This window comes from Rhinatrema bivittatum, chromosome 7 (genome assembly GCF_901001135.1).
Source record: "Rhinatrema bivittatum chromosome 7, aRhiBiv1.1, whole genome shotgun sequence".
Classification (NCBI taxonomy): domain Eukaryota; kingdom Metazoa; phylum Chordata; class Amphibia; order Gymnophiona; family Rhinatrematidae; genus Rhinatrema; species Rhinatrema bivittatum.
Window position 1 is genome coordinate 304277214 of NC_042621.1, and position 15238 is coordinate 304292451.

At 50.1% G+C, this 15238-nt stretch overlaps 1 protein-coding gene across 5 annotated transcripts in view; it reads right to left on the bottom strand.

The window, feature by feature from the left end:
- The window catches only part of CACUL1 (CDK2 associated cullin domain 1), a 200716-nt gene that overhangs the window by 38905 nt on the left and 146573 nt on the right, over positions 1 to 15238 (bottom strand). For all 5 annotated transcript variants that reach the window (XM_029610503.1, XM_029610500.1, XM_029610502.1 and 2 more), the window contains one exon: positions 5712 to 5755. In XM_029610503.1, coding sequence (XP_029466363.1) covers positions 5718 to 5755 — 38 coding nt within the window. In that variant the 3' untranslated portion in view covers positions 5712 to 5717. The remainder of the gene's footprint in view (positions 1 to 5711; positions 5756 to 15238) is intronic.

Here is a 15238-nt window from a genome sequence, read left to right on the forward strand (position 1 = left end):
CGCGCGCTAGTGGTAGGAAAACCTTCCCCACTGCTGTATCGAAGCACGCTCCCAAAAATTCCAGTACGTGTGATGGAACCAGGTGACTTTTAGCAAAGTTGACCACCCATCCTAGGGAGTGTAGGCGATGCAAGACTGCCTGTACCGCCACCTTGCAAAGCTCCTCTGACTTTGAGTGAATTAACCAGTCGTCCAGGTAGGGATGCATCAATATTCCTTCCCTTCGGAGGCTCACTGCTACCACCACCATCACCTTGGTGAACACACGTGGAGCCATCACGAGGCTAAAAGGAAGTGCACAGAACTGGTAATGTTCGCCCAGCTCCATGAATCGCAGAAACCTTTGATGATGTTCCCGTATTCCTATGTGAAGATACGCTTCCACTAGATCCAAAGAAGCCAAAAATTCTCCCTTGTGGACGGCTGCAATGACTGATCTCAAGGTCTCCATCCGGAATCTCGGGATTCGCAATTGTTGGTTGACCTTTTTCAAATCAAATATCGGCCGAAAAGATTCTTCCTTCTTGGGAACCACGAAATAAATGGAGTAACGACCGGTCCGATGCTCGGCTGCTGGGACTGGGACTATTGTTCCCAGCGCCCGCAGTCGAGATAACGTCTGATGAATAACTTGCTGCTTCTCCCGAGGGCTGCAGGGAGATATTAGAAAACAATCCCGAAGCGGGCGAACAAAATCCAAAGCGTAGCCGTAATTTATGTCTAGGACCCAGTGGTCCGAGGTTATCTTGACCCATTCCTCGTAAAATTGGGAGAGATGTCCCCTGATCCTTGGGATGAAGGAATGGGTTGGCGCCCCTTCATTGTTAAGTCTTAGGAGGGGCAAAGGTGTGCGAGGTCCTACCACACTGAGGTCGCCTGCCACGAAAGGAATGCGCCCATGTCTGAGATCGGGAAGGTGTCTGCCGTGAAGCGAAGGAGGTCCCCCTTCCTGAACGAAAACGCCGTTGACCACGAAAGCGTCCCCGGAAGGCCCCTGTAAACCGCGAAGCCTTGGATTTGTCTTCTGGGAGCTTGTAGACCTTATTGTCTCCCAGGTCCTTAATAAGTTGCTCCAGCTGTTCGTCAAATAGAAGCTTACCCTTGAAAGGAAAGGAACCTAGCTGAGACTTAGAGGTAGAATCCACCGCCCAATGGCAGAGCCATAACAGTCTCCTGGCTGAGAATGCCGAGGACATCGTGTGAGCAGAAGTCCTGAGAAGATCATATAATGCATCAGCCGTGTAAGCGACCGCAGATTCCATGCGGTTCGCCTGTTCAGTCTCCTCAGGAGAAAGTTACTGTGACGTGAGCAACTGTTGAACCCAGAGGGTAGCCCTCATGAGGCTGCTGCAGACAGCCGCCCTTACCCCCAAGACTGAGACCTCAAAAATGCATTTAAGTAAAATCTCCAATTTCCTATCCTGAAGATCCTTAAGGGCAGTTCCCCCACTGACAGGGATCGTAGTGTGTTTGACGACAGCCGCAACCGCTGAGTCTACCTGAGGGATCTTGAGGAGATCCAAAGATTCCAGGGGCAACGGGCAGAGCTTTTCCAAGGCCCTACTGACCCGTAAGGATGCTTCTGGAAAATCCCATTCCTTAGAAACAATTTGAAAAGGTTTCGGATGCAAGGGAAAAGTTTGGAGAGGAGAACGAAGTCCGGATAAAACCGCATCCCCCGGGGAGGGGTCTAGGGTCGGAGGAGGTAGGGGAACTCCCAGTTCTCAGAGTATATGCGAAATCAGGGGATCCAACTCCTCTTTACTGAATAATCTCAGCACCTGTGGATCATCACCCTCCACTGGAGTAGCAGGGTCTGCATCTCTATTGACATCCAAACTGGCCAAGTCAGTCAGAGAAGGATCCTCAGGTGCCGAGGGTCTGGGAAGCTCGGTAACCAGAGCAGGAATAGGGATCCTTGGCCCAGAAATTCCCATGTCCGGAGCTGGAGGTAAAGGTCTGGCTGGTACAGCCTCCTGCATTAGTTAGGTCTGCTTCAGCCTCTAGGTAAGCTTTATGCATTAACAGAATGAACTGCGATGAAAAAGGGGGCTGTCTCTTTAACGGCCCCCCCCCCAGAGTCAAATTCAAGGGAGGGGCGGTATTAGCGCTCGAATCGTGCTTTTTCTGGACTTAATGCCGGTGGGGAGAGAGAAGGATCCACCTCCTCCTCCCAGCACTGCTCTGCATCGGCATCCGATGCATCCAAAATGGCCACTGCTGTGTCTCCGAGCGTGCCCGGCCGAAAACGTTTGGCTGCCGGCGCATCTGAGGCGCTACGCGGGTGGGAGCTCCTGCGAGGGTCCCTCACCCCCAGGAAGACAGCGGGAGCAGAGACCCTCGCGGGAAAGCCGGCTCCCCAAGTCCCCACAAGCTGTACAAGAATGCCCGACCGGCATTAAACTGGCACGAAACTAACGCTGCAAATCGGGTGAAAAAAATCCACCCCCTCCAGAGGCCCGGGAAACGTGGCAGGCGCAAGCTCTGACAGGTAAAACACTGAAAAGCAAAACTACTACCATGCTGATAGGACTCCTTTTCAATGTCTATTTTATTTATTTTTTACAGCTACCAGAGGAATAACCCTCTTTGGTTTTAATTAATCAAGGTAGTAACCAAGAGGAGAAAAGTGACCAGCCCACAGGTAAATAGTCTCCTCTGTCACCGGGCTAGCGGCCAAAATCTCCGGGTAGAAGGCTGAAGGGCAATGCCCTGCCTTAGAAAGAAATTTCTAAAAGTTTACACTTTTTTTTTTTTAATTGATCTAGTCGAAGGCAATAGACAAAGCAATAACCATAACCAAACCTGGTCATAGAAAATGTAAATAATTTGAAATCTTTTTGACAGGGATCAGGACCGCAGGTCTCGCCTCTGCTGGAGTCAGAGAGATAGTGGAGGGGACGCAGGTGGCACCACCGGTATGTAAGGGGTGCCTTTTCAGTTTCTCTCTGACTCCATCTGCTGGAGGGGAGGCATAACCCAGCAGTCTGGACTGATCCTGGTACGTACAGGGAAAATGTATTTGGATTTTCAGAAGGCATTTGACAAAGTGCCTAGTGAGACACTCCTCGGTCAATTACAATCATGGGATAGGAGGCCGTGTTCTGTCGTGGACTGGTAACTACGTAGTTAAAAGGCAGTACACAAAGAGTAGGACTAAATGATCAGTTTTCCAGATGGAGAAAAATCGTTAGTGGAGTACCACAAGGATCAGTACTGGAACTGGTGCTGTTTAACATTCAGAAATGTTCTGGAAAAGAGAACAAAGAGTGAGGTGATCAAATTTGCACGACACATAATTATTCAAAGCTGTTAAAAAAAGAAGATTGTGTGGAACTGCAAAAGGATCTTGTGAGACCAAGAGAGTGGGCAACTGAATAGCAGATGAAATTTAATGTGGAAAAGTACAAACTGATTCACTTAGGGAAAATAATCCCAACTGCAGGTCCACAATGCTGGGTTCTATAATATTGGGAGGCACCACCCAGGAAAGGGACCTGGGAGTTTTGAGGATAATACATTGAAATCCTCAGCTCAGCGTGCGGCAGTGGTTAAAAAAGAAAATAAAATGATAGGAAAGATTCAGAAAGGAATGGAGAATAAAATGGAAACTATCATATTGCCTCTCTTGCGATCCACGGTGCAACCGTATCTTGAGTATAGTGCGCAGTTCTGGTCGCTCCTTCTCGAGAAAGACATCGCGGAGCTAGAAAAGGTGCAGAGGAGGGGCTGGAATATCTCTCCTATGATGAGAGGCTGCGCAGGTGAGGGCTCTTCAGCTTGGGACAGGATAGAAGCTTATAAAATCATGAGTGGGGTAGAACGGGTAAATAAAGGACGGTTATTCACCCTTTCAAATAATACTAAAACAAGGGGACGCTCCAAACAAATCCTAGGAAGTAATCTCTCACGCAGTGCACTGTCAGGCTGTGGAATCTGTGGCCAGAGGACGTGGTCAAGGCAGCTAGCACAGCGGGGTTTAAAAGAGGTTTGGACAAGGTCCTGGAGGAAAAGTCCATAACAGATTGGCCGGGTAGGTTAAAGAAAGCTATTGGTATCCCTGGGAGTGAGTAACAGGAATTAGATCTACTTTATGGGATCTGACAGATACTTGTGAGCTGGATTGGCCACTGTTGGAAACAGGATGCTGGGCTCTTTGGACCTTGGTCTGACCCAGTATGGCAATTCTTATGTTCCTATTTGAATCCCAACCAGCATAGGGGCAGATTCTATATTGTGTATCCATTATTATGCATGCTAATTTGCAAACTGCATTGTGCATTCCATGTATACCATGGTATTTATTTATTTATTTTTATATATATATTTATATATAAATTTATATTTATAAATTTATTTATATTTATATATATTTATTTATAAGACTTCTAAAATAAAATAAATAGGAAATGTCAGAACTGTGTATATGTAAGTAGAGGATAAAACATGGCAAGATATACAATCAAAAATGTACCGAAGCTCCCTAGATGTAGTGGAAGGAACAAGGTGTAAGGCAGAGGGATGTCAGTGCCAAAGCAGTGGTGCATACTCAGCCTGCAGTGGGTTATCCACACTGGTCCCTCGCCAGCCAGGTTCGTTTTCAAGATAATTCTAATGAATATGCATAAGAGAGAGATGCATACAACTGAGGCATGCAGATCCCTCATGTATTATTTAGGGATATCCTGAAAACATGACTGGTTAGGAAGCCCTCGAGGATCAGAGTGCCCACCCCTGTTAATCCGCTTACATTTGCTGGCAAAACAAAAAAAATGTTCAGTATAACTTTTGTTTATAAAATGTGTAAGTATTTTGTAAGCTGGATCATTTCTTAGGTACATTAACACTAAATGAACAAACCATAAAAATACTAGCACTACAGTATAAAATACACTTCATGCACTCAATTTCCAAACACACACCTGAATCAGAAGCTAAGAGTTACAAGTTCCCTTCCCGTAAAAATAAGGAAAATCAGCTCCCCTCAGCCTGCGCTGTGCATCTCTTACAGGGTTTGTTACAGCAGCACATTGCACCTCACTGGAAAGCTCCGAACGCCAGCCTTCCACCGATGCGTTGTCTCCTGAGACTTACAGGCATAGGGTGATGCAGTGTGACAATGCCCCCAACCCAAGAGTTTAATCAGAGGGGAGCCAGAAGCCTTTGTCAGCCCCAGACTTTCAAAAAGGTTACATTCTATAGATTTCATGAAGAAAATGCTGAAAAAAAAAGGAGAGGAGACTTTTTTTTTTTTTTCTCAGGCAGATGGCTTTCAAGACGACAGATGAAAGTTCTAAGAAAGTGCTTTGATCGATTTCATGGAAAGATTCTTTGATCAAGAGGTGCTTTTCGTCTGGATATATGAACATGAGGGATGGCAATAAATCAAAACAAGATCCAGTTTATAGAATACTTAGATGCACAACCAGGAAACACACTCTGTGCTATCTATTTGTAAGGATTATTGTATCTCCAACTGAGCCAATAGTATTTACCTGGTCATTATATAGCCAAAGTTGAAGCCTTGACAACTGGCACTACTTCTCAAGGTTTCAAACTTGGGCTAATTCAAAACCTTTTTGTGCATGTTAACCAAGATAAGCAGAAATGAAATATATGCAGCATATTACTCTTATTACTTAAATAATAGGATAACTGTATGCCAAAGTCCAGAACATCAGGCCTACGGTAGAGTTAGTTACATTACTTACAGTATGTCAACTCTTCCCCGGCTCTCTTGCGTGACTGGTCACCTCTGAAAGAGAAGCAAGACTGGGACTTACACATGCCTGTTAAACTGCAGTCCTGCACCTGTCTTATCAGTACGGATGAAGGCGCTTTTTTCTTTGCCTTACTAAACATTTCTCAAACTGCTGGAAACAGGAGGCGTTGAGAATCAACACCGGCTGCCCAATCTGACTATGAAGAATATAAACAAAGCAAGACAGCTCGTAACTGTTGCAGAACAAAGAAGCACGTTACTCACCTGCCACGGTGATTCAGCAGAAGAGCTGGCACATTGTTCTAAAAGCACTCCTACATAACAGCCGACTCCTACCTACCTGGCTTGCAACACAGCACCATCCCTGTACATCTCCCACTATTTCTAACTTCCTCCATCGCTTTCCAAACTAGAGCCAGTTAATACGTTAGCCTGCACTAGCAGAAGAGTCCACCAACTGGGCGCCTGATTGGCCAGCAAGCATCCCTGTTGCAGAGATACTTTGTACCCAGAGAAGCAAAGGTGGCGTCAACTGGTCTGAGGAGCAGGAGACTCGTGTGGAAGCTTCTTGTCATAATACAATGCTAGAAAAACAAAAGGGTCCACGGCCCGCATCAGGAGGGGGCTAACCACCCATCTACATCCACCTCAGCAGTCTCTACCCAAGGGTACAATGGGTCATTTGTGAAGTGGGAATAAAGCGGCATACAGGTAGCAGGCTTAACATTCAGCTAGAGTAAATACCACAATGATTTATAAAAGCTTCCTTTCCCACCAGGACCACGGCTGTACATTTGATGCGGTCCCCTCTTTTAAATCACTTTGTTTATCAGAGACCCATTCTAGATGCTTCTTGGTGACTGGTATTTACACCGGAGGAAGAAGCCGGCAGTGCTGAAATGAAACTGATTGATTTGGCTGTCACACTCAAAAAAAAAACAAATTAAGATAATGGAGTAAATATTCAAGTGATGATCTCAGAGTAGATGAAGAGAGCGGATATGAGGATACAGAGTACAGACAAAGCAAGAAATAGCTGGAAGCCTCCGAGCATAAACGCTCATAATCTGGGCAATAAAATTCCAGATTTACAAACCCTAATGAGAGAGGCAAACCTAGATATTGTTGCTGTTATGGAGACGTGGTTCAATGAGTACCATAAATGGGAGATATTCCTACCGGATCTGCCCAGAAAGGCTAAGGATTGCAGAAAAGGGGGAAGAATAACTTTACGTAAAAACTAATAAAGTGAAAAAGATGCAGGGGTGTGAAGGGGTGGCCCTACGTCCCCTCCTTAACTTGTGCATTTAGCCTGGTCCACCTTAAATCCTGCAGGAAGAGTGAGCTCGGTGGGCAGGATAAGAATGAGCCCAGCTGGGATCAGGAGGCACCAGTGTCTCCAGGAGAGGAGCTCCTGTATACAGCTCTGCTTGAAGGTAATGTGAGAATATACTGCTAGAAGACGACAGACAATCTACTATTGTGTTTGCTGATTGAAGGGAAGAATAAAGTTTAACTTACATGAGGAAAGGCCGGAATCAGGATGATTTCTGTCTCCAACCAGTGAAGATTGCTCTGCTATTCCAAATATGGTGTCAGTTCAGGGATTTTTTTCTCTATGCAAGGCACAGAGAAAACCCAAGTCTTCCAAGGGGAGGATCAGAAAAAAAAAAAAGTTTTGGTGTATATGTGATCTGCCAAAGAAATAGTTTGGAGACAAAGCAGTGCTGCAATGTGTATCACAGCATTAAAGAGTTTAAAAGAATGTGGCTCAGGGAACACACAGAATTAAAACAGTTGCCAGAACTTTCTGTTTAAATACATAGAACTGAGAAAAGGACCTGTGGATCTAAACAGGGGACAGAGCCCAGACGTGCACAGAGCGCTCAACAATTTAAAAGGCTGTGGCTCAAGAAGGAGCACAGAGGAGGAAAAGGAAAATTAGTTCTTACCTGATAATTTTCGTTCCTGTAGTACCGCGGATCAGTCCAGACACCTGGGTTGTGACTCCGCACCAGAGGATGGAGACAGAGCAAAACTTGACGGGCTCCCTACATATAGTAAGGTGCCACCCACAGCCCCTCAGTCGAACGAACTGTCAAAGCAAATCAGTGCCCGACTAACTAACTAGAACAATTTTAAACCAATTCAAACACCCCCTGGCTGAAAACCGAAAACATCAGACCAGAGGCAAGCGGCTTTATGCCAAGAACTGGAACAATTGCAGTACGAATAACCAAACGAGCGGACTCTCTCTCTCTTCATCGTACCGAACAGACGGGCGGGAGCCTGGACTGATCCGTGGTACTACAGGAACGAAAATTATCAGGTAAGAACTAATTTTCCTTTCCCTGTACGTACCCGGATCAGTCCAGACACCTGGGATGTAGCAGAGCAAAGTTACCGAGGGTGGGAAGCAGAGAGTCCCGCTCGGAGAACACTCGCCCCAAACCCCCGAGACTCAGCCGCCTGGACATCAAGCCTGTAATGCCTAGTGAAAGTATGCAAGGACTTCCACGTCGCAGCTCTACAGATCTCCTGCGTGGACACCTGAGAGACCTCGGCCCAGGACGTGGCTTGCGCCCGAGTGGAATGAGCACGGAGCCCCCTAGGTGCCACCTTACCGTGCAGAAGATATGCGGAGCTAATAGCCTCCTTGAGCCAACGCGCAATCGTGGCCCGCGACGCCGCAGACCCCCGGCGAGGCCCGGACCAGAGAACAAACAGATGGTCGGAAACCCGGAAAGGATTCGTAACCTCCAGATACCGAAGCAGAATCCTGCGAACGTCGAGCTTCCTTAACTCTTTCATCCCCTTGTCCATATGATCCCCGACCTCAAAACCTGGAAGGTCCACTGACTGATTTAAGTGAAACGAGGACACCACCTTAGGCAAAAAGGACGGCACAGTCCGCAGGGAAACTCCGCCCTGCGAGAATCGCAAGAACGGTTCCCGACAGGATAAGGCCTGCAACTCCGAGACCCGACGAGCAGACGTAATGGCTACCAGAAACACGGTCTTCAAGGTAAGATCTTTCAGCGTCGCCCGCTTAAGAGGCTCAAACGGTGCTCCCCCAAGCGCCGAGAGCACGTAATTCAAATTCCAAGACGGACAAGGATTCCATACCGGAGGGCGTAAATGCTTAGCCCCGCGAAGGAAACGCACCACATCCGGATGACACGCCAAGGACACACCGCGAACCTTACCGCGCAGACAACCAAGCGCAGCTATCTGTACCTTCAGGGTACTCCAGGCCAGCCCCTTCGAGAGGCCCTCTTGAAGAAAAGCGAGGACCCCCGGCACCGGTGGACGTACAGGATCCACCTCATGAGTACTACACCAGTCCTCAAAAACCGTCCACACCCTCATATAGGCTAAGGACGTAGACTGTTTTCGAGCCCTCAACAAGGTAGCAATCACAGCCTCAGAGTACCCCCTAGTCCTTAAGCGCGCCCTTTCAAAAGCCATGCCGCGAGACAAAAGTGATCCGCATCCTCCAAACAGACAGGTCCTTGTCGAAGAAGAGATGCGGCCCCGTGAAACCGAAGCGGAGGCTCCGCCGCCAGCTGAATGAGGTCCGCGAACCACGGACGCCTTGGCCACTCCGGCGCCACCAGGATCACGTCCGCCGGATGTAACTCGATTCGGCGAAGAACCTTGCCTATCAGAGGCCACGGGGGAAATACATATATCAACACGTCCGTGGGCCAGGGAAGTACTAGAGCATCGACTCCTTCTGCGCCCCGTTCCCTCCGACGGCTGAAGAACCGAGGGGCCTTTGCGTTGTGAGCGGTGGCCATCAGGTCCAGGCGTGGCGTTCCCCACCTGGCACAGATGAGGCGATACGCCATGTCTGGTAACTCCCACTCGCCTGGATCCAGCCAATGCCAGCTGAGGAAATCCGCCTGCACGTTGTCCACACCTGCGATGTGAGACGCCGCCAAGCCGCTGAGGTGTTGCTCCGCCCAGATCATGAGCAGACTTGCCTCTTCTGCCACCTGCTGGCTCCTCGTGCCCCCTTGACGATTGATATACGCCACCGTGGTTGCGTTGTCCGAGAGCACCCGAACCGCCTGGCCCCGTATCCACGGAAGGAACGCTTGCAGGGCCAACGACACCGCCCTGGTCACCAGGCGGTTGATGGACCACCTCGACTGCTGGCTCGACCACTGCCCCTGGACCGAGCGGCCTCCACAGACCGCCCCCCAGCCGAGCAGACTGGCATCCGTCACTACCGTCCAGGTGGGCATGACCAGAGACACCCCGCCTGACAGATGATCTTGGGAGAGCCACCAGAGCAGACTGGCTCTGGCACAGGGCGTGAGAGGCAACGGAAGATGAAACTCCTCCGAAACCGGCTTCCAGCGGGAAAGTAACGCTGATTGTAACGGTCGCAGGTGAGCGAATGCCCAAGGGACCAGAGCGAGGGTCGACGCCATGGAACCCAAGACCCTCAGGTAATCGCAAACCAGCGGGCACCGCATGGACAAAAGATGTCGCACCTGTCGCTGTAGCTTGACCACTCTCTCCTGAGTCAGCGACACCATGGCCCTCTCGGTGTCGAACAGGGCCCCCAGATACTCCAACCGCTGCGTAGGCTGCAGATGACTCTTGGACAAGTTGACCACCCAACCGAGCGACCGCAAGAGTTGTAGGACCCTGGCAATCGCCTGCCGACACTCGGCCTCCGATTTTGCTCGGATGAGCCAATCGTCCAAGTAAGGATGCACCAGCAGCCCTTCCCTCCGGAGCTGAGCAGCCACCATCACCATCACCTTGGTGAAAGTGCGTGGAGCCGTGGCGAGGCCGAAGGGAAGAGCCCTGAACTGGTAATGGCCGCCCAGGATGCAGAATCTCAGGTACCGGTGATAAGCCGGCTGAATCCCGATGTGAAGGTACGCCTCCGTAAGGTCCAGAGAAGCGAGGAACTCGCCCGGACGAACCGCGGCAATCACCGAGCGGATCGTCTCCATCTTGAACCGCGGCACCCGCAGGCACCTGTTGATGCCCTTTAGATCGAGAATGGGCCGAAAAGCTCCATCCTTCTTTGGGACCACGAAGTAAATGGAGTACCTTCCCGTGCCCTGCTGATCCTGCGGCACGGGCGTAATTGCGCCCAGGTCCTCTAGACGCCGAAGGGTGGTCCGGACAGCGGCGCGCTTGACGAGAGCCTTGCAGGGTGAGACGAGGAACTTGTCCACCGGGAGCCGAACAAAATCTAACGCGTAACCGCCTCTTATCACAGCGAGGACCCACTGGTCGGAAGTTATTCTGGTCCATGCCTCGTAAAACAAGGTGAGCCTCGCGCCCACGTAAGGTACGAGGGTTGGCGGCAACGAGGAATGGACCCGTCTCGTTTCATTGGGCCGACTTGGACCCCGAGCCGGACGAGGGTCCACCGGTCCTGTTGAACTTCTTCCCTCGAAAGGACTGCGACCAGGAGGACGATCTAGCCGATCCGGACCGGTAGGACTGACCCGACCCCGTCGCCCTCTGTGGCCGCTGCCGGCGGTTAGACCGGAACCTGTTTCTTGCCGAGAAGGACGACCGAGGCCTGGGTCTATCTTCCGGTAACTTAAAAGCCTTATTCTCGCTCAGGAACTGCATCAGATCGTCCAGCTGCTTACCAAACAGGAGCTTTCCCTTAAAGGGTAAGGAACCCAGATGGGCCTTGGACGCCCCATCCGCAGCCCAGTTGCGAAGCCAGAGGAGACGACGCGCCGAGACCGCCGACACCATAGCTCTGGCCGATGTTCTGAGCAAATCGTGCATCGCATCAGCGCTGTAGGCAATCACCGCTTCCAAGTTATCCGCCTGAGTAGCCTCCCCGGAGGAGAGGTCGGCGTTCGCTTGCAGGACTTGGGCCCACCGGAGCCCCGCTCGCAGTGCAAAGGTACTACACATGGCTGCCTGCACTCCCAGTGCGGACACTTCGAAGATCTTCTTCAACTGCACCTCCAGCTTCCTATCTTGGATATCCCGGAGGGCCGTAGCACCCGTAACGGGGATGGTGGATCTCTTCGTCACTGCTGACACCGCCGCGTCCACCCGTGGAAGGCGCAGCAGTTCCAGAGCGTCCTCTGGAAGGGGATAAAGCTTGTCCATAGCCTTACTCACCTTCAGCCCCAGTTCCGGGGTATCCCATTCCCGGAACAAGATATCTGAGACCGAGAAGTGAAAAGGGAAAGCAAGCGCAGGGCCCGCCAGGCCCAGCAGCACCGGATCCATCTTGACCCCTTGCCGGGACTCCACAGGTGGAGGATCCACGCCGATCTCATCCAGGATAGCCGGGATAAGGGGAGAAAGTTCTTCCCTACGAAACAGGCGGACGACCTTGGGGTCAACACCCTCAGCCGCCTGCGGCCCCTTGCCAGCTCCCGGCTGGGCCTGCCCCTCGTCCTCATGGCCCTCCTGGCCTTCAGGGGCTCCCGACAACGCTTCCTCGTCCGAGGAGGCGGTGGACGCCGTCTCCGATTCCTGTGGGTCGCCACGCGGCTGTCTCTTTTCTCGTGGCCCACCCCGGGCGTCCCGGGTCTGAACGGCTCTCTTCCGGGGCCGGGAGAGGGCTTCCTTCCCCCCGGAAGCTTTCCCAGCCTTTAGACGCGACTTTTTGTACCTTGCGAGTTTCTGCAGCAACAACGAGAAATCTTCTGAAAATGAGCCCTCCGATCCGGAGGAACCCTCCACAGCACTCGGGCTCCCCGACCCACGGGGTCCCGGGGGCTCTCCCCCCGAAATCCTGGGCTGTGGCGACAGCGAGGGAGGCTGGGCGCCATCTTGGAGTGCCCTCCTCGTGGCATCCCTCACGCTGGACAAAATGGCTTCCGTTCCCGCGCTAAGCGGGAACGGATCCAAGGACGCAGCCTCCGAGCCTCCGGCACGCGACGGCGAACGGGCACCCCGCGATCGACCCCCCCGGGCGACCGCCGACGAGCCCTCGCCACCGGAGACGCAGCTGGAACAGACCCCGTCCCGGGAGAGCCGCACGCGCGGCACACTGACCCTCTCGGCATCCGCAGCGAGGGACGGGCTCCCCAACCAGCGCCCCCCTTCCGCTAAGCGATCGCACCGAACGGCGAAACGACGGCGAAGAGGGAGAGAGAGCCGGCGCCGCAAGGTCAAACTCAAGAGAAACCGCTATGCTTTTTTTTTTTTTTACTTCGGCGCTAGCCGAGGTCCTGCAGTCTTCAGCTCCAGCGGGGGTGAGTGAACCGGGCTCCCCGGTGTCACTCCCGACGCTGCTGCCAGCACAGGCCGGGTCCTCGACCCTCAGCAGCGGCCTCGACCTGGAGGGGATGGTCCTCTCAGGACCTTCCAACCCTCCTGGGAGGCTCCCCCGACGGGAGACTTCTATCTTCTTTATGTCTTCTTTCTTCTTTTTCTTTTTTCAAAAGACACACTGTCCTAACTACTTAGGATTAAATACCAATAGATCCCTGACTGACTACCCTGAGCCAAAAACAACCAAGGATCCCCGAGACTGTGGGTGGACCTGCCCCATCTGCTGGAGACAGAGAAAGACTGAGGGGCTGTGGGTGGCACCTTACTATATGTAGGGAGCCCGTCAAGTTTTGCTCTGTCTCCATCTGCTGGTGCGGAGTCACAACCCAGGTGTCTGGACTGATCCGGGTACGTACAGGGAACAGGATAAAAGTTTTTTCTTCGATACAGAGAGCTGGATCTTGAGCACAGCTATGGCCAAGAGGAATCACATGAAAATTTGAGTCCTGGATTTCAAAAATACTAATTTTGATAAACTGGAGAAGTACCTTAAAGAGATGTTGGCAGGGTAGTAGATACAGGTGAAACAGAAGAACAGTTAAAGAAAAAAGGCACTATAGAAAAAGGAAAAAATATTTACATTAAGTAAATAAAAGTAAGAGGAACTAGAAGTCCCACATAGAACACATAACTGCACTCATATTCATGGAATACGTGACTCCTGTGTCATGATGCTCATAGAACCCTGACATCTCCTGAAAATGTGGTGTGGATCAGATGTAAAACCAAAACGTCACCAGTGGTGTCACTGCATTCATGTATTTGTGGAATACTTGGATGAGTGACACATACCCACGTTATGATCCTCATTGACCCCCCTGACATATCCTGGAAATTTGGTGTGGACTGAATGCAAACCCAAAAAGATATTGTTTACCATTGTATTACTTTTATTTATGAATGTTTTACCTGTAAACAGTTATGAACTAGTGATTCTCACATGGAATGACGGTATACAAAACATTTAAATTAAAAAATAAAAATTTTAAATTTTAATGGGTGACACCTATGCATGCAATACTCATGGAGTACGTGAATCCAAAGCATACCCTTTTCAAAATTCTCACATTACCTTTGTCAGGCCCTGAAAATTTGGTGTCAGTTGGATGGAAAACCAAAAAGTTATTTAGTACTATACTTAGCAAAAAGTTATTAGGTGGCATAATTGTGCATGTGAATTCATGGGATATGGACACCCCCTCCCCCAAAAACTTTCATTCATGATCCTTATGGACCCCATGACGTTGTAAAAATTTGGAGTAGCTCAGATGCAAAATGTAAAAACACATTAGGGGACAATTGTGCATGCATATTTGTGGAAGACAGATAAAAAAAAATATATACTCTTGTCATCCCTGCATTCCTGAAAATCTGGTGTGGGGACAGGATGAAAGGAATGGAGAAATTACCGATAATTTTGTTTTCCTTAGTGTAGACAGATGGACTCAGGACCAGTGAGGTTTATGCACCCCTGCCAGCAAATGGAGACAGAAAAAGCTGATGTCACAGTATAAATAGCCCTGCAGTGACCCCAGCCTACCAGTATTCTCTTCAAAAACAACTGTGGACAGACCAGCAAAAAATGTAATTAAAAAACATTTAAAAGCAGATAACCAGAACTGCACTCAACCAACCATAAACAATGAACCCACATAAGATTCTAGGTCTCCCAAGCTAGGGACTGGATGAACACTTACCAGTAATCCCTGGGGACCCATAGCCCCACAGGAGGATTTAACACACTCATGTGGCAGACGAGGGCGGGAAGCTGAGTCTGTCTACACTAAGGAAAACGAAATTATCAGGTAAGTAATTTCTCCATTCCCTAGCGCTTAGACAAATGGACTCAGGACCAGTGGGATGTACCAAAGCTGCTCCTCAACAGAGTGGGAGGCTGCCCATGGTCCAGTCAATACCGCACATGCAAAGGCTGCATCCTAATATGTGGTTGAACAGAAAACCAACATGGAGAACGGTATCCACCCCAGAATAATCTGCTCTCTTAGCCTATGTGACTTAGCTCACAGTGACTTGCTGAGAATGACTTGCAGAACTCAGCTGGATAGGCACAGTCAAGCTGGCACCAAGATGATGCTTATTCATAAGGTCATACAAAGAAGAAACCAACAGTAGGAGCTTGAGGCTATCCGGTCACAATAAAAGGCACTATTCCCAGTACTTTTCTATAAACACAGCCATAGATATGTTAATTACCATGACCAGTAAGATTTTAAC